This window comes from Mercenaria mercenaria, chromosome 1 (genome assembly GCF_021730395.1).
Source record: "Mercenaria mercenaria strain notata chromosome 1, MADL_Memer_1, whole genome shotgun sequence".
NCBI classification, from domain to species: domain Eukaryota; kingdom Metazoa; phylum Mollusca; class Bivalvia; order Venerida; family Veneridae; genus Mercenaria; species Mercenaria mercenaria.
The window spans coordinates 23,903,440-23,930,776 of record NC_069361.1 but is presented as its reverse complement, the minus strand read 5'-3'; the positions used below and the strand labels follow the sequence as shown (position 1 = coordinate 23,930,776).

General features: G+C 33.7%; 1 protein-coding gene across 1 annotated transcript; it reads left to right on the top strand.

Annotated features, from left to right (window-relative positions):
* Nucleotides 1-10,678: 10,678 nt before the first annotated feature.
* LOC123545723 (retinol dehydrogenase 14-like) lies at nt 10,679-25,865 on the top strand. Its single transcript, XM_045332032.2, has 2 exons — nt 10,679-11,509; nt 23,376-25,865. Exon 2 carries the CDS (start codon nt 23,397-23,399, stop codon nt 24,381-24,383), a length of 987 nt encoding a protein of 328 aa, XP_045187967.2. The 5' UTR covers nt 10,679-11,509; nt 23,376-23,396; the 3' UTR covers nt 24,384-25,865.
* The last annotated feature ends 1,472 nt before the right edge of the window (nt 25,866-27,337 follow it).

The window sequence follows — 27,337 nt, the reverse complement described above, 5'->3', positions numbered from 1 at the left end:
CGCCGACGCCCGACGCCAACGCCGACGTTGACGCCTGGTTTAGAAGGTGCTCTACTTTTTCTTCGAATAGTCCAGCTAAAAATAAAAACAGTTTTTTCAAAATTTTTTTTCGGTGGAATAAAAACAGTAGCAAAGGAAGCAATTTACTAAATTTTATAGATTTTATCCCCCTAAAAAAACAGAAAAATTTAATATCTAAAAATGGCCATCTAAAAATATCTGAAGCAAAATGGGCAACTCCTACATCGAGGTTTCCATTGATTTGAGGACTTCACCAATTGTAGCCCATATCAAAAGTTTCCACGGGTAAATAAATCCAACAGAAAACAGTGAAATTAGTCTATTTTTAAATACTAAAAAAGGGGGCTATTTAAAAAACCCCTTTTTGGTTTTTTGAGAACATTAAAAAAACCCAAAAACAAACCAGGAGTAAAAAAAAAAAAATTTCTGATTTGAAAGAAAAAAAATAGGCTCAAAAAAAAAGACCTTAAAAAAGGGTTTTTTGAAGATTGTATAATTTACATTAGACCAGTACAAAAAAAGCTGTAACCCGACTAAAACAAAAAAATATTTGTTATGTGGTTTTTTATAGATTTTTGATTGTTCTGGGGCATTTTTCCCCAAACCCTTTCAAACAAAAACCCAAATGTTGGTTTTTTTTTTTTTTTCCTTTTTCTTTTTTATAAATATAAACAATTTTAAAAAAAAAATAAAATGAAATCACTGATTTTAAGCCGCCCTATTTTGTTTAACATTTTAAGAATCTTTCAAACACAGCTAATAATGAACTTTTTTAAGTGTTTAAGAAAAACAATTGGTAGTCTGAAACCGTAAACCCTTACCTGGGAGTTAATTCGCGGTTTTTCAAAAAAAATTTCTTAACGTTGGAAACCTAAAAAAAAAACGTGATTTGTTACAAGTATGAAATTTAAAACTTTTTTAAAATGCCCTTCCCTTTCTACTTCGACTTTAAAAATTTTTTGAAAAACCCTTTTAAAAAATTCCTTTTCCACATGGGCTGACTTTCCCGATTTTTCTCAACGGCTTCTTATTTTTATTTCACTAAAATGATTTCTTTTTAATGCTTATACAATGTATAAGTTTTTTTTGTTCTTACAGGTTTGGAAAAAAATTTCAAAATTCTCGAAAAAATTTCCCCCTGGGTTGGGGGGAACGTTCTTTTGTAAAAAAAATTTGGGAAACCCAATTCCCCTTACCCTTGCATGACCCCGGTAAAAGGGGGCAAAATAGGGTCAAAAACACGGGGTTTTGCTGAAACTCTGTGAATCCAGCAGGTATGAAAATTTTTTTGGTTTCCCTCCCTCATGTTATTTTTTCGATGTAAATGAAAAGGCCCCCAAAAAAATTGAAACCTTTTTTGGGGGGCCAAAAAACCAAAACTTTTTGGTGCCCGAAAAACCCAAATATAAAAATAAATTCGTTTTGTAAAATTTTAACGGACAGGTTAGGTAAGGGATCTTTGGACAAAAAGTCTATGACAAAAGTTTTCATATAGGGAAAATTTTTGGCCCCCAATAAACCATTTCTTCTAAAGGGATCAAAAGAAACAATATCCCAAACCCCAAAGCAATTAGTTTTAAAATTAAAATAAATTTTTAAAAAACCCAAATTTTTATGTTTACGCTTTTTTGGGAAATTTTAAAAAAAAAAAAACCCAAAATGCTTCACAAAAAAAAGGGGGATTTCTCCATTTAAGGTATTCACAACACATACAAAACTTAAAAACCCTTACAAAGTTGTTAATGAAACATTAAAAAATTTTGGGGTTTCAAAAAAAATTTTTTATTTTTCCCACCCGAGTAAATTCTGATAAAACCAAATTTTAAGTTTCAAAGAAAATTTACACTTTCAAAAATCTTTTTACAAAAAACCCCCAGAAAAAAAAACCCTTTTTAAAAAGAAAAACAATTAAATTTTTTTTAATAAAGAAAAAAAAATAAAAACCCCAAAAAAGTTTTGTTTCCCGAAAAAAAAAGAAAATTTCCCGCAAAAAAAAAAACCCCTCAAAACGAAAATAATAAATCCCCTTTTAAAATACGGGAAAACCAAGAAAAGAAACCTGAAATTTACCATGAAGAAAAAAAGTTTTAAAAAATTGTTAAATCACTCTGGGGTGTAGTGGGGGGTTTCTTAAAAAAAGCTTTTGCCGTTTTCAAAAAAATTTTTCTAAAAAAACCAAAAATAAAAGAAAAAAGAAACCCTAAACTCAAAAACAAAAAAATTGAAAAACGGAAACCCGGTAGAAGTTTTTAAAAAAACCCCAAAAAAGGCCAAAGAAAACCCGAGCCGCCCAAAAAACCCAGCCTCACTTAAAAGTTTGTTATGGGGGTCCCTGTGTCCCCGGGTTTTTCCCAAACAAAGGGCTCCCTGGGGAAAAATTTACACCCCCGGGTGGTTTTTTTTTTTTTTTTTTTTTTGGGTCCCTGTCAAATTTTTGTAAAAAAAATTTTTTTAAAAATTTTTACAAACAAACCTACTTAAATCAAAAAGAAAAAAAAAAAGAAAAACTTAAAATAAACGACCTAGGGGAAAGGGAAACCCTACTACCAGAAACTTTAAAAAATTATAGTGAAATAAAGGTTTTAAACCCGGAAACAGAGGGCTTGTGAAATAAGATTTGAAGTTTTTTTAACTTTTAATGGCAAAATAAAGTGGACTGATTCCCTTTTTAAAAAACCCCAATGAATTTTTTTTACATGTATTAAATTTTCCGAATACCGATGTCAAAAAAGGGCACACGGGTTTCTGCTGCCGTTTTGGAAAGGATCCCCGGGTTTCGTTTTTAACTTGCCTTTTCCAGAACTGTATTGCTTTTGGGAACTTTACTTTTGCCGTTTAATTCTTTAAAGTATGCCTTTGGGAAAAGGTTTATATTTTCGCACGCTCTTGTCTAAAATTTTTTGCCGGGGGCCCCAACAAAAATTTGGGAAAGCACCTTAGGGACCTAAAATTGTGGCTTTGTAAAATTAAAAACCGTAGCAAAACAGGCCGCCCCCGTTATGATAATATTTTAAACCCCTTTTAACCAAAAACAAAAACCTTGACCTTAAAAGTAGGTGTTTGGCCTTTTATAAGGGGTTTTTGTTTTGTGAACGGGCGGGGATTTTCCATGTCTAACAAAAACCCCTCTTTAACCCTTTGCAGGTGAAAAATAAGTGAAGCAAAAATTTTTTTACAAAAAAAAAGGGAAATTTAAAATTTCAGTCGGACAAGACCGGATTTGGGTTGGGCTTTCAAATAAACCCCACGCCCCTTCCCAAACGATCATACGAACCCCTTTTTAAGTCCTTTTTCCCGGGGGCGCCCAAAAAAAATTTTTTTGGGGGTTTTTAAAACTTTTCCCAAAAATTCCTTCATTTAAAATAAATGTAAAAAAGGAAAGTGTGAATATTTTTTATCATTTACCCCGTTTTTCAACGAGTCCGGCCTGCTCCACATCAAGAATTCGAAGACTGCTCGTTTTTTCCGTAGGAAATGAGAACTCAAGTAAATTTTTAGCCTTCAAAAGGGAATTTTTGGGGACCCGCTCTTCGTAAAACCGAAATAAAACCCGCCGGCTTCCGGTGTCTTAATTTTAAAGTTTTTAATTCTTTGTAAAAATAAAATCATCTTTCTCCCATTTTTTTAAAAAAACGAAAAAGTCGGCATTTTTCTTCCTTTTTATCCTCTAAAAACAGTAACTTTTTCCTGCGTAATGAAAAAAAATTTCCGTTTTTGTAATTTATGAGAAAATAAACGAAACTTTTATCAATTTAAATATATACTAAGCACTTTCCCGGTTTTATATAATAACCGCTCATATGTTTTTGCCCAAAAACTGAAATTTAGCTTTGGGAACTTTTTACACCCCCCACCTTGGCCCCCTGACAGCCTTACACGAACATTTAAACTTTTGCGAGAAATTTTATCCCCGCAACCCGGGAAAAATGAGGGGGGGAGCTTAAATTTTCGGTTTTAAATGACCCCAAAAGTAAAACTGTCGCGGGGATTTTAAAAGGGTGTCCCGCTCTTTCCCCCCCAGGGCTTTTCCCCCCGGGGCTTTTTTACTTTCCCCCCTCTTTTCCCCCCTGAAAAATTCACTCCCCCCTTTTCTTTAAAAGGGGGTGACTTTTTTACCCCCCATTTTTATTTTTTTTTCTCAAAAAAATTATATTTAAAAACTGGGGTTAAAAAAAAAATTAATGATTTTGAAATTTTTTATGTATTTTTTTTATAAAGCAGTTATAAATACGGAAATGTGGAAAAAATTTTTAGGATTATTTTTTTTTTGAGAGGGGTAAAGATAATCCAAATATACTTTGGAAAAATTAAAGAAGGGTTTTAAAATTTTTTTTTTTATATAAATTTACTGTGTGGGTTTTTTCTAATTTCTGAAAATGCAAGTTTAAAAAAAAAATAAAAATTTTGAAAAAGCCAAAATTTTAAAAAAAAAAATAATTTTGAAAAAGCAAGTTTAGTTTTTTTGAGTATTTTCAGTAAAAGAGGGGTAATTAAAAAGAGAGAGGAAAAAAAGAAAAAAACCCATTTAAAAAAAAATTTCTGTTTATGGCCCAAAATGGTAATTTTAAAATGCTTAAACGTTTTGGGGTTTTCATTTAATTTAAATGGAAAAAGAAACAAAAAATAGAACCCAAAAATGTAACTGGAAAAAAAAATTTTTAAAAAAAAAACCAAATTCCTGTTCAAAAAAAAAAGAAATAAAAAAATATTTGAATTTTTTTTTGTATATTTTTTTAAACCTTTGGGCAAAAATTTTTAAAAGCATTTTGCATTGTGCATGTAAATTTTTTAAAATTTTAAAAAAACATTACCCCTTTTCCCTTTTGAAATAATTTTTTGGGAAAAACTTTGCTAATTCCGAAAACTTAAAAGCTACCCAAAAATCTCATCACCATGAGATGTAACCTCCTTGATTAGTTTATATTAACAAAGTCATCAAAAATCACTTGTGTTTGTTTAAAAACCCCTGTTTTTAAAATCGTAACCCCAATCATCACCCTTTTAGATCCCCAAAATCTTTTTAGAAATTGCAACTGATCCCTTTTCAAGTCTTTAACCTTTAGCCTGTAATTTTTTTTAAGATGGAAATGGTCCATCATTCAAAATTTGGGGAAAAACCATTTATTAAATTTTAAGGGGTTTTTCATTTAAAAATTTTTCTGAAATGCCCCGCGAACCCGTGCAGACCAAAGATCAGCCTGCACGTGGCGTCTGATCTTGGTTTTGCACGGTCGCAAAAAACAGAACACTTGCCCCCAGCAGGGTAAAGGTTTTAAAATTTAAAAATTTATCAAAAGGGAACACAAACATAACAAAAATTTTTGTTAAAATTAGGGTTTGGTTTTAAATTTAAATTTTTGCTTTTATTTTTCATTGGCTGGTTTTATTTTGGGGACAAAAAAACTGAATAATTTATTAATTTATTGATTCCTTTTAATTTTTTTTAAAGTAGAATGTAAGATAAAAAATAATTACCCCAAAACTGGTTTTTTTTTAAAATATCCCAAAAAATTTTTAGTGCAAAAAAAAAAAAAAAAATAGAGTGAAAAAAAAACAAACTTAAAAAACCCTTTTAAAAACAAAATTAAGGAATTTTTTTTGGAAAAAGAGGTTAAAAATTTTTTTTTGGGATAATTAAAAAAAAATCTTTTTGCCAAAGCAAAGGGGATTTTTTAAATATTAGGTTTTAAAGAAAAAGTAATGTAAAAATGAGTGAGTGGCCCGAAAATCTTTCTTTCAAAATTTAAGTTTGGTCATATTAAAAAACAAAAGAATAAAGGGTTTTTTTTTAAAAAATTTTTAAATTCCAAATCAAGAAAGAAAAAAAAAAGATAATGCCCGGGAAAGGTAAAGTATTAAAAAAGAAATTTCAAAGTGTTTTTTTTGTAGTAGATTTATAGTTTGCAATAAATTTAAATTTTTTAAAACTTTCCCTTAAAAATATAGCATGTCGGAATTGCCCCGCTTTTTTTGGGAAAGTAAACGACGTACCCCCTTCAATATTTTGTATGTAAGTAATTTTTAAAAAGCCCATCGAACCTGGAACAGGGGTTTGCCCATATTCCCCTAATTCTAAATATCGAAATTTTTTTCCAGATATTTAAAAAAAAAAAAAATTTTTAAACGAAGGATCGGATTTCCGTCCCTGCCCAAAAAAATACAATATTTTTTGCCCTTGCCTACCCAAATGTTTGAAAAAAGGTGGGAAAATTTTTGGGGATGGTCAACTGACTTCAAAAAACCAAAAAACATGTACTTTTCGAAAGTTTAAAAAAAATTTAAAACGTTTAAAAATTTAAAATTTCCCCAAACCAATTATTTTGATGGGTCGATCAACAAATTTTTGAAAGGGGGAAAAAAAAGTGAAATCTTTTCAATTTTACAGGAAAAGGGTTCCCCTTTAAAATGAAAAAAACTTCTTCGTATTTTGAAAACATTTTGCAAAAACGAAGCGCGGAAGCTAAAAATTTTTTTTTAAAAAAGTTAAAATTCCCCAAAAAAAAAGGGGCAGAAAATCCCTTGACCCAAATAATAAAATAACAAAATTTATTTATAGCTGATGACATAAAATTTTACAGGCCCAAATTTCAAAAAGCTCACTTTTAAAAAATAAGTTTAATAAACAATATTTTAAACAATAAAGGGGAGAAAAAAAAATTTTTTCAAAAATAAAAAAAAAAAAAAAAAAAGAAAAAAAAAAAAAAATTAAAATAAATTTATAAACCCAAAAGAAAAAATTTTTAAGAAAGTTAATAAATTTTTTAATATTTTGCATTGTTTTGTTTTGGAAAATTTTAATGTTTTTACTGAAAAGGGAAATTTGTTTTGTACTAAAAAATATTTGTCTGAAGTAAATTTTTTTAACAATGTCCTTTGGTTTCCCTGAATTTTAATTTTAAAGGTAAAGGACATCGGACAATTAAAGCTAAAAAAGGGAAATTTCCCCAAATTCAATGCTATTTTTGCCTTCAGTAGCTGATAGAAAATAAAACCCCCAAAAACTGATAAAAAAGTTATATTCCTATCAAACCCGTCACAAAAAATAGTTTTATTTTATATTCGTTGTCTTGAATTTCGAACAGTTTGTAACTAAGGGTCATATTTTTGAAAAATTTAAAATGTGTATTTTTAGTTAAAATAAGCATTGGTATTTAAGGTATGTCTACTATGAAATATTTTAACACAATAAATAAACTGATACCATGCAGATTATCAGTTTTATTGACATTTTTGAAAATAAACGAAATGGAAAAAATAAAAGTGGAACAAAACATTTGGTCCCTAACTGTACTTCAGTTATTTCCACCCGAGTGCCCATGATAACACTGATGCATTGATCATAACCTATTGTTTGTTTTCTATACATCTATTGCTATACTGTATTTATACACATGTACAATACTGACCGGGCATTATGTGGAGGATTATTATTGAATACATGCAGTGGTGTAGCTGGCCATACATTGGCGTAGTTGGCCTTTTTCAGTTAAAACGGAGGGGTGCAGGAGACTCCCTATTCCACTGCGGGTTCAGGGATGCCTTACTTTTAGCATTTTATATCAGTGGAACTTCGCTAGCTAGTATCAACATTTATATAGATATTCTTGGGGTGTCTGTGTTAGTTCTTTGAGGTCCTTACTAGTATTTCGGTTGGCTTCGAAATAAGTTTCAGACGTGTGAGCGAATTGATGTTAATTCTGGGGGTGTTAGTTATGGGCGAGTCAGTATTAGTTCTATGGGTGTCAGTGTAAGTTCTGGAAGCAATTATGTTAGTTAACGAGATGGTGTCTGGTGTAGTTCTGTTAGGGTATAGGATGCTTGATCGAATAAAAGCAAATGTTGCTCTTAAAATGCATTCTAGGTTCGCTTCAACTGTGTCCTACAAAAGGTAAAAAAAATTGCACCTAAGTGGCACTATTCCCATAGAAGTTTGTCTGTATTTCTTTGTCATGTTTACGTTGAAGACACATATGTAATATGTCGAAGCCACTTGCTTGGTTCTTGACTTATGACAGATGCAGTTGTTTCAATCCTGATAACATTCAATCGGACTTAGACTGTCAAGAGGTAACATATCTGATTGAAAAATTCATAAGATATACTTATAAGCATCTGTCTGCTTTCTAGCTTCACTTTCTATGTCCCCTATTTATTTAGTTTAGTGTTTTCTGTGCTTGAAATATTTACAAAAATGAATAAAGCTGTATATATGTAAGGTTTAGGAAACACATGCAATAAGTGTCAAATATTTATGTAAAAATTTATTTGCTGACACCCTGTACGTAGTTTTTTTCAATCTTAAACACTTTCCCACCTGTGACCAAGTGCCATTTTTGCAGCATACGTATATAATAATTATTTACAAAGGCATGTGAACTATTTTGTTGCGTCACTGGTTGGAAAGATGTTTAAAACGTAAAAATGATTTATGTTCATATTTTAATAGAAAAGAGAATGAGAAATGTCTACAAAGTCTTCTTTTTTGTTCATAAACTTGTAAAATGAAGTCGCATTTATCAAGAAATGGTCTTCAACTATCATAACTATGCAATTTCAGAAGTCTATCCCTATGTCACGTTTTCCTTAATCGGATAGGCAATCTGAACAGGAAAATGTCCGAGGTCCTTTGTTATGTACTGAAAAGTATTTGTATACATGTATCTTTTGAATGAATGTTCTTGGTTACATGAATCATAATCTTAGAAACCATTTAAACAGAAGATAATCTGGCATTTCCCTAATACTAGCTAGTTTTCATTAATAATCAACATGAAGGAAACCGCAAAGCCTTTGGAAAGCTGCAATAGTAAACAAATAAATTTTAATTTTATATCGCGATGGTAAATAATCTAAATTGTCTTCAGAAACAACACATACATTTATGATCCATGTAACAAATAATTATATAGTGTATAATAAATTAGGCTACCGTTTCCTAATATATCGTTGCACTAAACTAATATGTTACCGCCATTGATATTGTTTGAAATGTTTTTCTTTACTGTGATGCTTTGCTGTTCATTATGTATGAGCCTAAGTATTGAAATAAAAGTTGAAAGTTGAAAGCATATGTTGGAACTTTAAATAACTTGGTAGTCACTATTTTCTGATAGTAACTTTGGTTGAAAAAAGTGCCATTGAAGATAGGATTGTTTGAATTTTGCAAGAGTATCAGATGAGCGTATATGATTAGGTATGTTATTCCAGATTGTGGGTCCCGAATAGTTCGAAGATTTATGAAAAAATTCTATTCTTGCTTTTGGTATCTTTAGTTCATTGTTATGATTTGATCTAAGTTCACATCAGATATTTGGCTGTGGTTAAATTTTGAAGTAAGATAGTCGGGGGATTGCTTGGACGAACCTTCCTGTTACAGTCAATACATAAATCTAACTGTGACATAATTAATGAAATTTAATTTACAATACATAATCCAACAATTTCATAATTCACCTTTCAAACAGTTATGACACCAGAATAAAATTTAGCATGTACAATAATACTCAAGAATGAAATAAATTAAAATGCTTAGATTATATACTAGGGAATATAACGGTAATTATAACAAGTTTTTCAATGAGCGATTGATAATTATTATAACAATGCATATCTTTTTATATCAGTTCTCTCATTAAATCATCAAAGGACATCACAAAGATACATAACTTAATTAGATTACATCTTATTCATATTTCAATAATTACTGATGATAGGCAACTGAAACTTCGGTTTCCAATACAAAATAAATCGTTCTTTCAGAAAATGGAAAAAAAGTAAAAGCAATAAAAAAACAAGAGCTGTCACAGGAGACAGCGCGCTCGACTATTTCGATGCTGGATAGTGAAAAATGGGCAATCTGAGGAAACTAGAGCTGTCACGGGTTTTTTAATGACTCTCCGGAGCCGAGCCAGATAAACTTTCTCCATCTTAGGCACTAATCTATTATTCTATTTATTTTGTCATTACTTCATTTTCCGATATTTCGCAATTTATTTTACAAAAAATAAGTGTGCGACAACCGTTTTAATGACGTCATATTTGTAATGACGTCACTTATATAATCACGTAATCACCGACACAGTAATGTGGTTACAATTAAAAATCGCAATAACTTCTTCGTTTTTTAATAAAAACTCATTATCTGACCACTCATTTTCTTAGTTCGGACATTTCCAACACAATGGTGATGGTATATCACTGGTCACGTGTCAACTGACGGTAGATCTATATCAAAAAAGATATACGGCACCCTGATATCGGGTCGAAAATACTGCAAGTGACAGGATAAATGGCTTTTTTGGAGTCAAGAGTCCACAGTCTAGCCAAATATTAGATAAAATTACAAATTATTTTATTTGCACATGTTTACAGCACATTGGTTATGTATTCTATAGAAACTTTTGTCCTTATTTAAATGCAATAGGCTTTCATATAATTTCATTTTATCTGTATCACAAGAGAATATATGGATTTACATAACGCTAGGTTACATGAAAATTTGCAGAATAAAACACTAAATGAAAAATGTGCAACTGACGGATACCGAACCCACATCAACACCCACAAAATATAAAGACTGCACCTATACCATCACGGCTAATAAAGTCGTATACATTCGTGTTTCTAAAATTTATTATTATATCAGGATTATTAGGTGACTTTTCTTTTTTCAGGTTTGGCAATGCTTTCTTACAAACTGGACAAAAATGAATGATCTTGGTGAACGATCCCCGAAGGAAAATTTTCATCCGATTTATTTTTTTCTCTATTTTTAGTTATTGTAACAATGTTTTGACAAATTGGAATAATTTGAACAATCTTTGTTAAAAGCGACCTAAGAAATATTTGTGAGAAATCATTTTTAAATTCAACAAACACTATAAACGTAATACAGAAGGAAAGCGACCACGCCCTGTGACAGATCGGAATTATTTGAACAATCTCTTTAGACGGTCATCCAGGGATGACTTCTGTGAAAATTTGAGTTTTGCACAATTGTTCTTTTCCTCTGCTAAAGTAACAATACATGGGATGAATTTTGGCAAACATTCCCGTTAAGTTTTAGTCATTAGCTGAATTAAAAGATGCTATTGGAAACGACACGGGCGACACACATATGCTGTTGGGAAAAGCTCAAATGGCATCGTCTTCCTATATACGTTTTACACACGAATAATGTTGGACCTCTATCTTTCCCTACAGTCTTGTTGTTTTATATAACAACTGTAATGATTATTTGATAATTAAATGTTTCCTGCTGAAGTAAAATTATATTCGAAAGATCATAAGAAATTACCTGTAATGCAACACAAGCTGCCATATCAATCCTGTGAATATTATTAAAACAGTTTTGGATAGCATCACAGTTAATAACTTTCAAGTGAATAGTTAGTCTGCTCTAAAAATTATAAAGTAACATTTTTATATATCGTTGGCTACTGAACCGAGTCATTGTGTGTTTCTGTGTGGGACGGATTAACGAGAAGACGTAAGTTTTAATTTTTCTTTCTATATATCGAAATTAAGGCGTTTTTTAAATAATAACAGCAGTAAAATCGAGTTTTATTTTGCTGTAAAGTATGCAGTGTAGGTGGGCCGTTCCGTTCCTGAACTTTTTGTCCTCGTGCGCTGTAGCTTCGATTCCTAGATGTTTCATATCTCGACTTTAATAAAGATTTTTTCGCTTTAGTTCAGAAAATAAAGGTTCAAATGTGTTGATGTATTATGCAACATTTTATGCATTTGGCTTTCCTATGAGATTTCAAAGCACGAAAGCTTTTAATAATAACGTCACTTTAAAAGGCATATTTTATTCAGGATAACCAAGTATATGAGAAAATGACTCCTCGGATAGCACTGATTAATATACCATTGATGATACAAAAATGCCAAATGGAATAAAAGCAAATGAAATCGGGAATGAATTTAAACAAATGATAAACCAACGGTATACACGTATGATAACAAAACAGCACACAGAATCTAATAATCTATTTTTATCAAGATTGTTTCTAAGTGTACAAATTTCAATGAATTCCTACAAAAATATATTTTTTGTTTCGTTATCTCTATACCACCGGACTAGCAAGCTAACCATTATTCGGTAAGGCTTTAAATTGTATGTTAAAACATTAAACGGCTATCCAGTTAGATGCTATGCAAAAAAACATTGTTTGAAAAGCACTTATTTTAATAATTCACATGTAATCTTACTGTTAGAGCTTCGAAGAGGAGTAATCAAAAACGACAGATTCAATAAAACTAAAACCGTTGACAAATGGTAGAGAAAACAATTATCGGTAATATGATTTAAGAAGAAATTGATATATTTTATATTCATATCCACAATGTCGCAGCCACATTTTAATCAAAGTCATTATGAGCCTTTAAAGGAAAGTCGTAAATAAATATGCTAAACATTTTTCGGCGACGCCGTCTAAATTCGTTTTCGTTACCTATGCCACGTGACTTCAGTTTGCAAATCAAACTACCTGATAACGCATTATAGATAATTTATCAAAGTGGAAGATTTATGCAACACTCTGCCTGATTGGACGAGAGTGTCAATTTCTTTCACTCTGTTGATTGTGCTAGACTGAGTGAAATGTAGACAAAGCGTTTATCCTGAACGACGCTGTTCACAGTTTTAAAGCTAACTTTGGCTCAGTATATTTAGCAAGAATATTGATATATCTCAAAATGATAAGTAAGTTTAATAAATATGATAAAAACTTGTTCAATACCAACATATATCAAATTAAAGAAAGAGTTGAATACGGTCTGCGTATCACACAAATAAGGGTGTGATAAGAGTCTTTTATGTAGAGAAGTGCTTTATAAAAGAGTTTCCTTGTTACAATTGTCGTCTGTACATGAAAAGGGTTCAGTGCTTTTGTGACTTATTCAGGTTGCATATTAAAATGACTACTTGTTTGCTTTGATATATTTGTTATAAATTATTTAACTGATTTATTATATATGAATATTTTTCTTTAGTATGGTATGCAAATATTGAACTCAGTTGAAATCTGTTTTATTATATATATGCTATATAATGACTGAATCTCGTTACACTGAAATGAAGGTACGCTGCATACAGTTTATCTTTGTGATACGACTATGGTCAAACCTTGCGTATGAAACAGAAGTATTGAAATAATTACAAATGTATGTTTTGCTTGACCTTCACTTTTTTTTTATAGGTGTGACGTCATTGTCCAAAGATTCATGAATAGCGAATATGCTATTTGTTATAGCGGGATCAGTTGGCCTATTTTAGAAATAAATAAAAATAATAAATAAAAAAATCCTTTAATTGATTTTTTCTCATGTATTCTAATCAAACTTAATTTGTAGCATCTTTATTAGGCCCGCAGCCAACTTTGTTCAGCTGGGACATTTGACCCCTTTTAGAGGCTGCTAGAGCTAAAACTAGAATTGCCTTTATACAGCGTCTCATGAACAGCTTGGTGGATCTTTGTCATACTTGGTCTGGAGCATTATTATAAGGTCCTTTTCCAAATTTATTTATATAGGAACTTGGGCCCTATTAGGGACCACTATAGCTAAAAGTAGATATGCCTTTCTTCGCATTAACCACTAAAATGTAATGGATTTTTATCAAACTCGATGTGTAACAATATCGTAAGGTCTCCTGCTATACTGTTACAAATGGGGATAGGGACCAATTTAGCTAAAAATATAAACACGTTTCATGTCCTCTTCTCATGAACCGTTTCATGAATCTTCATCAAACTACTGCTGTAATTATTCGTTTAAGGATAAACGAAACAAAATTGCAACCCTACGAAACCTTTGCGAAAAATTGAAAGAGAACCATTTAAATTGTTAAAGTGCGGTGTTTAGTTTTGCAATTTGAAAAATGTTAGATGAAAGATGAATGCTAGATGAAAAATTCATAAACTTCTTTCCTTATTACAATTCGCCGACCACCATTTTTAAAGCTATTTCTTGTTATTCTTATGTTGCTAAAATTAAACCGTTATTAAAATGAGCAGTACTTATAGATGTCTATGTCATAATTCTTGTCAAGACGATCTTCATGCTGCTAAGTTCACGACAAAGCTCTGGGGTTGAGTATAATCGATAACCCACTTGAACGGTATAATTAAGTACACCAATCGTACTTTCCCTGTTGTAGACCTGAACTCCACAAACTCCACAACGAGGCAGGGTTTACTGGTTCCTTGCTTTTCATCACAGCACTCATTTTGCAGGGTAAAAATGTTTTACATATTTCCAGGGCCCAATTTCTGATTGGTCAGCTGCTTTACAAGTGGGAGTAAGCAGCCTACCCTTCCTAGAGCTTCAATGTGAACTTGGCAAGTTGTATGCCTCACGAATCATTTAAAAACTTATAACAAGAGGGTCATTGTCATTAAAGCGCTCACCTGAGAATAAGGCTTCAAGTGTGTTTGTATAAGGTATTGGTACAAGTACAGAGTTGGAGTTCTTTGTGATATTATATACATGTCACACACATTTTTAAACCTAGGGCAATAATTTGAACAATTATTGTAGACAATAAAACTCATTTCACACGCCAAATATCAAGACTCTAGCTATTATTGATTCAGAGAAGAAGATTTTTAGTTTCTTATATATAAGCCGTCAAAGCCGATAGTAAATACATATCACACAGAGGGGCATGGTCATTTTTGACCTTAGGACAATAATTTGGACAATTATGGTAGAGAATCAAACCCTAATATCACATGCCAAATAAAAAAGCTCTAAAGTCTGATAGCTGAAAACCTATTTTTTAACCAAAAAGACGCATGTGTTCAATGAACTGAAACCACTTGAACAACTTTGAAAGAGGGCTATCCAGAGATCATTTGTGTAAAATTTCATCAAAATCCATTCAGTGGTCTTGAAGATGCTGAAACCATTTGAACAACTTTGAAAAAGGGCTATCAAGAGATCATTTGTGTAAAGTTTCATCAAAATCCATTCAGTGGTTTTGAAGATGTTGTTTAATGAAATTGCATTTAATACCGTCTAATCTACAATGCAAAATTCGTACTTAGTGAAAATTGCTTCAACCGATGTAAAACTGGTACTTTCTGATCAGAATTGAGTAATAAACATCATTTTAAGACAAACTTGGTATAGTATATCATTTGCATATTTTGGGCAAAATTGAGATTTTTTTCGGAATGTAGGCTAAGGGGTTCGCCATACAGTAGATTCGCATCAGCGACATCATTTTAGGTAAGAATGACAGAAATCGATGATTTTTCGAGTACATTTAGCTGTTTCTTGCAAAGGAATGATAGAAATAAGAAAAGTAAGGCCGTATGATACTTAATTTAATCAAAAGTTGGCACATCTATGCATCTGACACGTTTTTATTTTTGCAGGTATGGACGGCCTATCTTAATGCACAGGCCCCATCTAACGCATCCTTATGGTATAGCATTTATATAGTAAGAAAAAAGAAAAGGTAGGACACTTCCGAATACCCATATTCTCTTGTTCATTAATATATGATCGATTTCAATAGAATAAAATTTAAACGTTAGTTGGAAATATTAATTTTAACAAATTTACCACAAAAAATATTCAAATAAGTCCTATTATAGCTATAAAATCGATGTTTTACATTTTGAATCGAGTCCAACATTTGCTTTGCTCCGCTGTTTCCGGATCTACGGTGCGAATATCCTCTGCGATTTCATTGGTTAATAGGTATAGTTTGACAGATACCGGGAAAATCGATATACCTCGGCTATATACCTTCATCATCATTACTTCAATAGAACTGAATGAAAAAATAGCGACAAACAATAATAAACAAAAATGTCAATTCAGTTAGAACAACTAAGGAGCGCTGCTAAGCGTGACCACAACATTATTACATCGGGCCAAGCCGGTACAGAATATAAATTTTTCGATTTATTTTCACGAAATTTTATACCTTCGATACCGAAGGTTTATTTTTGACCACCGCAATAAGGACTACAAATTCACTCCGTTGCAAACCGGATGTATACAAGCAGGGAAGATGTAGAAATCTGAAGTTCGTGGAAAATCGCTTATTTCTTTAAAAATACTGTAGTGATAAAGGTTAAACTTATGCCGTAGGTTTATTACAATAATATCAATTAATTAAGTGTATCGTTTGAACCGTACGTTCTATAATATGAATTAAGGCACCGCCTAGCATTGGGGATTTATCTTTTATATATCCGCTTAGAAAGAAATATTCAACGCTCAAGAAAGTGAAACTTTGCACTAAACTGTAGTTTACATTTAGTGTCATCATACCTCTTACAGCGAATATCATACTTTGCAAAATTTACGGAAGCCATGCCGGTGACGTCATTCAGCGTTCTCGCACTAGCTTTTAGAATTTTGTTTTGTTTGTTTGCACTCCACGCAGAAACTTGACGGTCTCTACACTTCCTTACTGTTTTAAAAGTGTTTTTCAGTTGCATGTACAGTTTTCATTACGAAAAAGAAGTAAAATAATCATGTTAGCGCGGTTTACGAGTTTCTATGACTGATTCGGGGTGCTCGGATGTTCATAAAGACAACCAGTCAGCGGATTTTACATAAACCGGAACCGGAAAACATCGAAAAAATTGCCTCAGTATATGCAAACAGCAAAGACGAATATCTATATACGGACGTTACCGTCTCGGGGATTTTCATCCCCGGCGCTTCGCGCCGGTGATAAATCCCCTATTAGCTTCAAATCAGATTTGGTGTTTCGGAAGTGTCCTACCTTTTCTTTTCTTACTATATAATGCTATACCATAAGGATACCGTTAGATGGGGCCTATGTCTTAATGGGGGCATTATTCTGACAGTAGCCAGTGTTTCAAACTGAAAATTGGCAAACTTGTTGACACTTGTGTTATGGCGATTTGAAAACTTTGACATTTCTTAAGTGGCAGGGGCCAGTTTCGCATTTGGCCCGGGTACGTTTTTTAAATAAAATAGACATATGTACTTTACAGGCATATATATTCAACTGGTTATTTATGATGTTTATAGAACTAAGGATTCCTGCGTACGAGTGATTATTGTGTAAAATAAATATGTGCATGTATCGATTTTCCTAGCTCCATGTAGACGGCCGGGTCTAAAACTTTACCTGAAGTAACGGAAGTCAGACGAATTGGAAACGGTCCTCCATCCATCCAGCTTCAGCTCAAATTTGCGGAAAAAGTAAACGGTTATGTGATACTTTTCTTCCCACCATTATTTTCGTCTGGCCACATGCTTTAAAAATATGCATGTGTTTTAGGTCAGTCATTTGCAGATAATACGGTACAGGTCGCGCAAGGAGTGCATTTTGGGCCATTTTTGTCTAAAAATTTAGTGTCCTGAAACCTGCGTTTTACTCGTTTTTACCACAGAAGCAACAGAATCGGCAGACTGAAAATGTCACATAATGAAGTGCTATGTCTATGCGAGACATTCGCTCAACAATTGCCTTGAATTTGTCGAAATTGGATTTTTTATGATTTTTTTCGCACTGGTATCAGCGCAGAGTTGTGGAGTTTTCAAATTTACTGTCCCTTGCCCCCATAAGTGAATTCGGCCAAAATTAAATTTCGAAAAATCTCTTGATTTTGCACAGTTTTAAGTAGTTTAGAACCTCTAGATTGATATTTTAAACTTTCTGGGGACTTAAAACGCTAAATGACGGCACAGCAGCTCAAAACTGTTACGGTGAGGACACATCAAGGTTTGAAAGTCAATATCTGCACAGACGATTTTTTTTAATTCTACCACCATTAACAGTGTTTTAGCACCGTAAAAACACCGTTTTCATTATTCTTAACCCACGTAGCGCATATTTAGCCAATCAGCTCTGATTTCCATCAATCAGGGGGATGCTTGGAGGGTGGGGACCCCATGAAATAGGCAAATAGGGGGTGGGGGCATTTTATTTTCGCAAAATGATGCGAATATGACTTTATTTCATTTTTACTGATGGAATACGTTGAATTACGCCAGAAAATGATAAAAACAGACGTATTTTACATTATTTGTCTCGTAGCGACAAATTGTAAATTTTGGCTCATTTTGCGCGAGAGGGGTGGGCTAGTTTAGACGCTCACATACAGACATCTTTTCAAGCTACTAAAATTATTTTTGTGTGGTTTTATTCGCAAAAGAGGTATTAAAGTTCAGAAACAGTAAAATCCGCTTTTGGTCATAAAAAGAAAAATCTTAAAGTGGCAGGGGCCAGTTTCGCATTTGGCCCGGGTACGTTTTTTTAAATAAAATAGACATATGTACTTTACAGGCATATATATTCAACTGGTTATTTATGATGTTTATAGAACTAAGGATTCCTGCGTACGAGTGATTATTGTGTAAAATAAATATGTGCATGTATCGATTTTCCTAGCTCCATGTAGACGGCCGGGTCTAAAACTTTACCTGAGGTAACGGAAGTCAGACGAATTGGAAACGGTCCTCCATCCATCCAGCTTCAGCTCAAATTTGCGGAAAAAGTAAACGGTTATGTGATACTTTTCTTCCCACCATTATTTTCGTCTGGCCACATGCTTTAAAAATATGCATGTGTTTTAGGTCAGTCATTTGCAGATAATACGGTACAGGTCGTGCAAGGAGTGCATTTTGGGCCATTTTTGTCTAAAAATTTAGTGTCCTGAAACCTGCGTTTTACTCGTTTTTACCACAGAAGCAACAGAATCGGCAGACTGAAAATGTCACATAATGAAGTGCTATGTCTATGCGAGACATTCGCTCAACAATTGCCTTGAATTTGTCGAAATTGGATTTTTTATGATTTTTTTCGCACTGGTATCAGCGCAGAGTTGTGGAGTTTTCAAATTTACTGTCCCTTGCCCCCTTATAAGCATCGGGGTAGTAATTCGCCGGATATGCCTCCGCGGTCCACTCGAATGTAGTGCATATCAATGTATACTACAATTTTCCCACCTAGTATAAGCCATTTTCATGCCAGATATTAACTTTATTAATGATTGATTGTATAGAAGAATGTCTGCGTATGATGATAAGCTACGTTATATGCTTCAAAAGTAGTGTGGGAACCGTTTGGTAAAACGAAAGTGAAAGTAGGTAATTCCTGATGTCTACCTGCGCAATATTAGCGTTTTCATCATGTATGACGGTCAACCCCATATTTTGTTTTTGTATTTTGTGATTGTTTAAAGACAGGCCTTCAAGACAAGAGTAGTCTCGCAGGAAGTGCTGAAAAAAATGTTATAACTTGGTATTTTTACATAGAAAATAGTAGCGAAGGCATTTTATACCTTCTAACATATATGATCAAGTTGCTAACTAAATCACGTTTCTCACCCGAAGATTTTGTTACAACCTATTTGATTTATCTGACGCAAATTGCTGTATTTCAATCACAAGTTAAACAAGGTTTCAACTTTTTGAATGTAATACACCTTAAACAGAGCGTAAAGCATAAGAAATTTATGATGGGAAAAAAGCTTTTCAACATTTTTTGCAAATATCGCATTGAAAAGTTTATATCGTTCAACATAATATGTAAAATAGAACAAGAGGGTCATGATGACATTGGATCGCTCACCTGAGTAATATGAGCTTCATGTTTCAAATGTCAAACTGATGCTAAAATATTAAGAAACTAGGTCAGTAGGTGACACATTCATGGTCACTGAAAGTCAGTTTTAAGATCGATGTGCAAAACTGTATTTGTCATCCAAATTTCAAGGCTGTGTCTTAAAAACAAAAACGTAGATCAGTAGGTCAAAGTCAAAAAAAGTGAAGTGACTCCTTATTACTTGGGGTCATCATAAAACAGTTTAGGAAATATTATCAGAATATGATCAGAAAATTTTGAAGTAAGTTTTCCTATATAACTCATATAAAAAGTGACCCACGAGCAGCGTCTCTTTTCACACCAGGGGCATAACTGGAACATTCTTGTTAGAAAACCACTAGGCAATGCCAATTTTAAATACCAAGTATCAAAGGCCTTGAACTTTCAGACAAGATGATTTCTTTTTGAAAAAATCCTATATAAGTCTATGTTAAACTTGGGACCCCCGGGATGGGGCCTTTTTTCACCCCAAAGTAATAACCTGAACAATCATGGTAGAGGATCATAAGGCAATGCTACATACCAAATATCAAAGGCCTAGGTCTTGTGGTTTCAGACAAGATGATTTTTAAAGTTTTTTTTCACTATACAATTCTATATAAAATTGGTTTTCCAGGATGGGGCCTCTTTTCACCCCAGGGTAATAAATTGAACAATCTTGGTAGAGGACCACCACGCAACGCTACTTACCAAATATCAAAGGCCTAGGTCTTGTGGTTTAAGACAAGATGATTTTTAAAGTTTTTCCCTATACAAGTCTATGTTAAACTTTGGATTCCCGGGGCGGGGCAACTATTCACCCCTTTTAACAATCTTGGTAGAGGACAACTAGATGATGTCACAAACCAAAATAGCAAAGCCTTAGGCCCTGTGGTTTTGGACAAGAAGATTTTCAAAGTTTTTCCTTATATAAGTCTACATAAACTATGTGACCCCGGAGCAGGGCCGTATTTGACCCTAGGGAGATAATTTGTATAAACTTGGTAGAGGAACACTATATGATGCTACATACAAAATATCAAAGCCCTAAGCCCTGTGGTTTTGGACAAGAAGATTTTCAAAGTTTTTCCAATATAAGTCTATGTAAACCATATGACCCCAGGGACGGGGCCATATTTGACCCTAGGGGAATAATTTGACCTAACTTGGTTGAGGACCATTAGACGATGCCACACACCAAATATCAAAGCCCTAGCTACTGTGGTTTTGGACAGAAAGATTTTTAAAGTTTTTCATTTCCGTTGCCATGGCAACCAGAGTTCTGCATGGATTTCAATTCTTTGGGCAGTTTTGATAGGGGGTACCCGAGGATCATTTTTTTGAAGTTAAGTGTAAATTTGCCCAGTGGTTTTGAAGAAGATTTTTGAAATTTACAATATAGCCATATAGGGAAAATAAGCCCCGTCCCCTGGCGGCCATGTTTTTTTACCGAAACAGAATTTTGGTAGAGGGAGATCATTTCTACAAAATATTTTTGAAATCCGGCTAACAGTTTCTGACAAGAAGATTTTCAAAGTTTTTCCTTTCGGTTACCATGGCAACCACAGTTCTTCATGGAATTAAATTCTTTGGGTAATTTTGAAAGGAGACCACCCAAGGATCATTCCTGTGACGTTTGGTGTAAATCTGCCTAGTGGTTCTGAAGAAACTTTTTCTTACAATTTTTGACGCACGACGGACATCAAACGGTAACAAAGGCTCACATTGTCACTACGTGACAGATGAACTAAAAAGTTGACTTAAATTTAATGACATCGGATTATCAATCAACAGCTTCAATGAGTCCGCGACAGGTGGTCGTCTCGGCATTTCGACCAACTGTCTTTCGCTATTTAGTCGGGTCGATGTTTTGTCGTGTCGATGCCGATGTTCTGTGGTGTCGATATTCAGTTGTATCGATGTTTTGACTGTCGATGTTTGTCGTGCTTTCTATTCTCTTGTTACATATCATAAAGACAGCAAGAGGAAAACTGTACGAAAAACAAACACAAAACTAAAAAAAAAACCCCAAATAATTCAGTCATCATAAAATTAAGATTAATGACATCTTTCAGTCTATTATATACCTATATGAATTCTGTAAAAAAGTTGGCTTGTATTTCACAATTAAATATAAACAGGCAGAAAAATCCGTATTGTACCTTTTAAAGTTTGTATTGAACCTTCCGTAGTGTATGCTACCGGACTACATTCATTAATATGCATGACCTGACACAGTTCTGTAAACAGCGCACATAAAGACTTCACTTATTTCCATTTTAATATCGATAAACAAATTGAAGATTTCGTACAATAACAGAACAACAAACAAAAAGGTAGAGGTATATAATAAGAGTCATTATAACAATAGCTAGATCTGGGATTTTGTATTCGGCTTTCGTGGATTTTGCAAGTCGGATCACACTCGTCACGCTACTGTTATAATAACCGTTTTCCTCAGACAATTAAGAAAAGATAGATGGATCGATAAATAATGTCTTGCACATTGGTCTATCAGTATTGCAAGTTTAAGTATATACAGGACCAAAATAAAAACGTAGAATACGATAGAGGTGGTAATTTTTGTCTGACAAATGGCATCAACCTCGACAATACCAGGAAATTCACCCATTTCTAAGGCAGATGGAACATGTAGGCTGAAATGGCTCTATTCCAGCTCGTCCTTACTATCAAGTCCTTATTTGATAGTGCTGCAACACTGGAATATCATGCCTTAGACATGTGACATGATACCCCACCCAGTCACATTATACTGACACCGGACTGACCAGTCCTAGCACTAACCTCTTGGTGGCAAACGAAAAAGCTACTTGTACCTGTTTTCACGTCTCAGGTATGATGTGGCCTGGGATCGAACCCACGTCCTCCCGCACTCGAAGCGGGTGCTCTATCAGTAGGCAACCGTGGCAGCATAATGATACTTAAGTAATAAGAAATAATTACCGTGCCATTTCTGTTCGTCATAATATAGGGCGGCATATAAGTTTGCGTAAATCAGCAAGTCTGTAAAGTCTTATAATGCTGAATTACTCATATTTTGTTAATAAGTATGGCCAGTTAGGATTCAAAGGTTACGTTTATACTGTTTCTAAGGCAATATTATGCACATTTATGAATCTTTGTCACATTTCAGTATATACTCTACAGCGATATAACTGTTAAAGGAGAAATAACCACATGAGTGGACTCTGTGATAAGCAGTTTTTAAATCCTACCAGGACTGAACTGTTTTGATATCTGTCTTCTGGCCTGTTTCGTCGGGCCCTTAAGGGTGTTTCTCTTGTTGCTTTGTCTTCTGAAAAGGCACTGAGTACAAACGTTTTTGGTTCTTAAGGTTTGCTTTTTAGATATTTATACACGAGCATTTTTGCGTTTTACATGCCATGCCTTTTTGTTTCCATTATGTGTGTTAAAGATTCACCTGGAGGGGATTACTTTTATTTACACCGTCCCGTGTCTTTGGAACATGGTGAGGGTAAGAGTGAGGTTGGGTGCGCACCATAAACCGGTTGAACCTCCCCAGTGGTGTTTTTCCCACTGACCGTTCCAAAGCGGTGCCCCACTGTGTTCCTTTGTTTTTTCGTTTTGTCCTCATGTGTTGGCTTTGTATGTGCGCGCGAGCGCGCGCGCGCGTGTGTGTACGTGTGTTTGTGGTGTGCACGTCTGCGTGATATGGGTTTCGTTTTTGGGAGGCTGCGTTTTTGGTACGTGGCATTCCCTGTTTGATGCTTGTCTTTGTTTTTCATTTCAGGTTGATTGCAAATACAAAAGAATGGGTAACAAAGCATCATTTCCTGTAGTACCAACTTCTCAGGATCGAATTGTCATGGTAACTGGTGCAAACTGTGGAATAGGTTATGAAATTGCTAAATGGACAGCGATGATGGGGGCTACTGTCATTTTAGCCTGTAGATCTGAGGAAAAAGCTAGGGCAGCGATTGAGAAAATGGAAAAAGAATTCACAGAAGAAAAAGCAAGAGGGACATCTAAACTCACTGAAAGGGCAAGGTTGGCCATTGAATTTATGAAAGTTGATTTAGGATCATTCAAGTCTGTTGACCATTTTTGCGAAGAATATAAGAAAAGTGGGCGTCCGCTACATGTGTTGGTTTGCAACGCTGGTATAGCGTCAATACCGTTCATGAAAAATGAAGATGGACTTGAAATGATTCTACAAGTAAATTACTTGAGTCATTTTCTTATTACGGCGAAACTTTTACCTACAATGAAGCGTTCAGGTGTAGACTGCCGCATCATATTTGTCTCGAGTACTGCTGAAAAATTAGCAAGTTTTGACAAAGAGTCCATTAACTACACTGGTTCAGCACGAAACTACCCGGTACATTCTTGTTACAACCGATCGAAGCTGTACCAAGTCATGCAAATGTTTGCCATGTCACGACGCCTGACTGGGACGAACATCACAGTTAACAGTTTACATCCAGGCATTGTGGAGACTGAAATATGGCGGTACAGCAATAGCTGGATGACAAGATGTCTGCTCTTTTTTGCTCGTTGCTTTTGTGTGACGAGAACCCCTATTAACGGTGCCACTTGTGCCATCGACCTGGCAGTTAACCCAGAGCATACAGGAGTGTCCGGTCATTTCTGGAAAGACTGCAAGATGACGTCGACTTCTAGGCTGTCCAGGAACGAAGAAAAACAGGAGGCTTTATGGAATGCATCCTTCAATTTTGTAAATGAGTATCTTACAATGGAAGAGATCAATTGTATGGAAGGGGAAAACAGGAACATTTAAAAATGAACATGAATCAAACATTACAAAGATGTAGTTTGTTTGCAAAATATACTCTCGAAAAGCTGTTTTCTCCTAATTAAAAACTAATATACATCAGTCTATAATAGTATGAGAGTCACTCAATATATAATACAAGCACTGCTGTAACATTTTACAGTTTAGATAAATACATTTTTATTTGGTTAAAAGCATCCCTAACAATTGACTTCTGGTGCTTCAAACTGTATGGGTAATTGTAAATTTAGTCTACATTTTTGTTGTTGCCTAGCAACGAAAGAATGTCTGTAAATCCTGTCTGGCCTTGTTTCAAGGGTTCCAACAAGCACGCAGTAAAATCTTGATAAATGATTCCGTTTTAAACTAATGTGACAATATGACAAACCTTGTATAAAGTGAAAATAATGTCGTTGACAAAAAGATTAATATTTTAGAATTGCTATGAATGTTTATATCCCGTCGCATGACAACAGTACTCTCCATGTTTTCCATCAGAGTGATTTGACACATGAACTTGAGATTTATGCAATATATTTTGAAAGATATTTGGAGAGCTGTAATATTTATTGATTGACCCTCGCATGGCATAAAGGGTTTTAGTTTTACTATTAGAAGTACTAAACTATCTTGGTACCATAACTTCAACTATTGCTTCTATTAGTCAATAGTGCTACATTATACCACTTTCCTTCTTCTATTAAAAGCATTACCCTACTACTATTCATACCACCACTCTACATCTGTTCATACCATCCTTCATACCACCACTATACTTCTATTCATACCACCACTATACTTCTATTCATACCACCACTATACTTCTATTCATACCACCACTCTACTACTATTCATATCACCACTCTACTACTATTCATACCACCACTCTACTACTATTCATATCACCACTCTACTACTATTCATACTATCACTCTACTACTATTCCACTGCAATGTATACCCTTCTAGAGTTTATACTACTACTCTACTACTCTTTATAATGGTACCATACTACTACATTACTAGTATTTGCTGCTATTCATACTACTATGCTATAACTTTATACTACCGCTCTACTACTATTTATATTACTACCTTACTATTATTTATACAACTATCATATTACTATTTATATTACTACCTTACTACTATTTATATTACTGCCCAAATACTATTTATATTGCTACCTTACTACTATTTATACTACTATAATACTATTATTTATACATCTGACATACCACTGCAGTACTACTTTTTATACTGCTGCTCTACTACTATTTATAGTACAACCCTTCTACTATTTACCCTACTTCTCTACCACAATTTATACTACTAGTCGAACTGCTTCTACTACTACTCATAACAAGAAATTCAATAATTTGAAATGTACGTCTTATCTCAATCATTTAAATAAACTTATATTATACTAGGTAAAAAGTTTATTTTATAACTATTCAGGGGCTATTACTGCAATATGTATAAATAAAGCAAAAAAGAAAACATATATTGTTATGTATTTGGTAAATTAAAATCAAAAGTCTGAAGGGCCTGAGTGTCGGCTAATGATTGATGTACTGGTAGTATAGTCTACCAGTTTCAGTTTGTATTTAGTTGTTTTTTTTTCCCAACTGAACAGAGATTTTGTTACAATAATTATCAATGAAATGGACATTCAATCGATGCCTAGTAAAACTTTTGATTGACATTATACAAGTATTTAAACCAAATATATTTCTCTAAAATTGAAGGGTGGTTCGCAAAAATAAAAATGTTGAAAGTACAAACTACAATTTGACAGCTGACTCTAAGATACTGCTGCCCATGACTATATATATTTTTCCAGTAAACATTTGCCTCCGGCATTACCAAAACAGGCAATTATCGGCTGGTATATATTCGCACATGATAAAAATTGAATATGACAATTTATATATTGAAATTTTATAGCGCGGATTGCCACATACAATTTGTAACGGATGGACGAAAGAACTGTTCAGACATTTTACAGATAAAGGGCCTGGCGATAATCGTGTCATACATTAGGTATTTTTCAATCATATTAGTGATGAGAATTTAAAGTATACTTACTTTTGCGTTTAAAGATATGTAAATGTTGCCGAGTGTCAATATATAGTGTCATGAATGTTTACACTGACAGGAAAATTGCGCATTCGAAACTAAGGGAGGTTACTCGGACTAGCTACCAATTTCGGAAAAGATAACCGATATTAATAAATGCAGTTATATTTTATTTGAAACCATCAATTATTCTATTTCAGACCTGTTAACCCCTTCAAAACCATGTCAGTAGTCCCCAAGTCCATGTACTTTCAATCATCCATTTTGATTCATTTAGACGGACAGGCCCAGACTGGGCTGAAAAATGTTTGAGCCATTTTTACGTGGTCGGTAGCAGGCTGGTTGTGGGGAGGGGTGTTCCTTCCTGCTTTGAATTGCAGTCAGATTTTGAAATGGGCATTGTGGCAGCTGGTAAAAGGGCAAATGTATCAAACTGTAAAGTGGTAATATGGGGGGAGGGTGTGGGAGGATACCCACTCCTGCAGTTAGGGTTTGGGGTATCACCACAAGAAAATTTTGAAAATGTAGACCCTTGATACAGCCTTTGGTGCGTTTTCTAACTAAAAATTATCTAAATATTACCTAGATTCTTTTTAGTATTACAATATCCAAGTATGAATGACTGTCACTTCATATTTTACTTTACGGTCATGCCTCAGGAATAGAATATAAGTCTGATATTGATTCTATGTATGTGTTATAAAAATAAATTCTAGAATCATTTCTGTTACAATAATATCTATCATGTCTGTTACTTAAATGTTAAAATTTCATAACACAGCTCGATATTTATCCAAAATATTATATCCGGATACAATTACACTTTTCTAAATACTGCCAAAATCTCCATTTTCAACAAATTTTACAAATTGTGATGATACG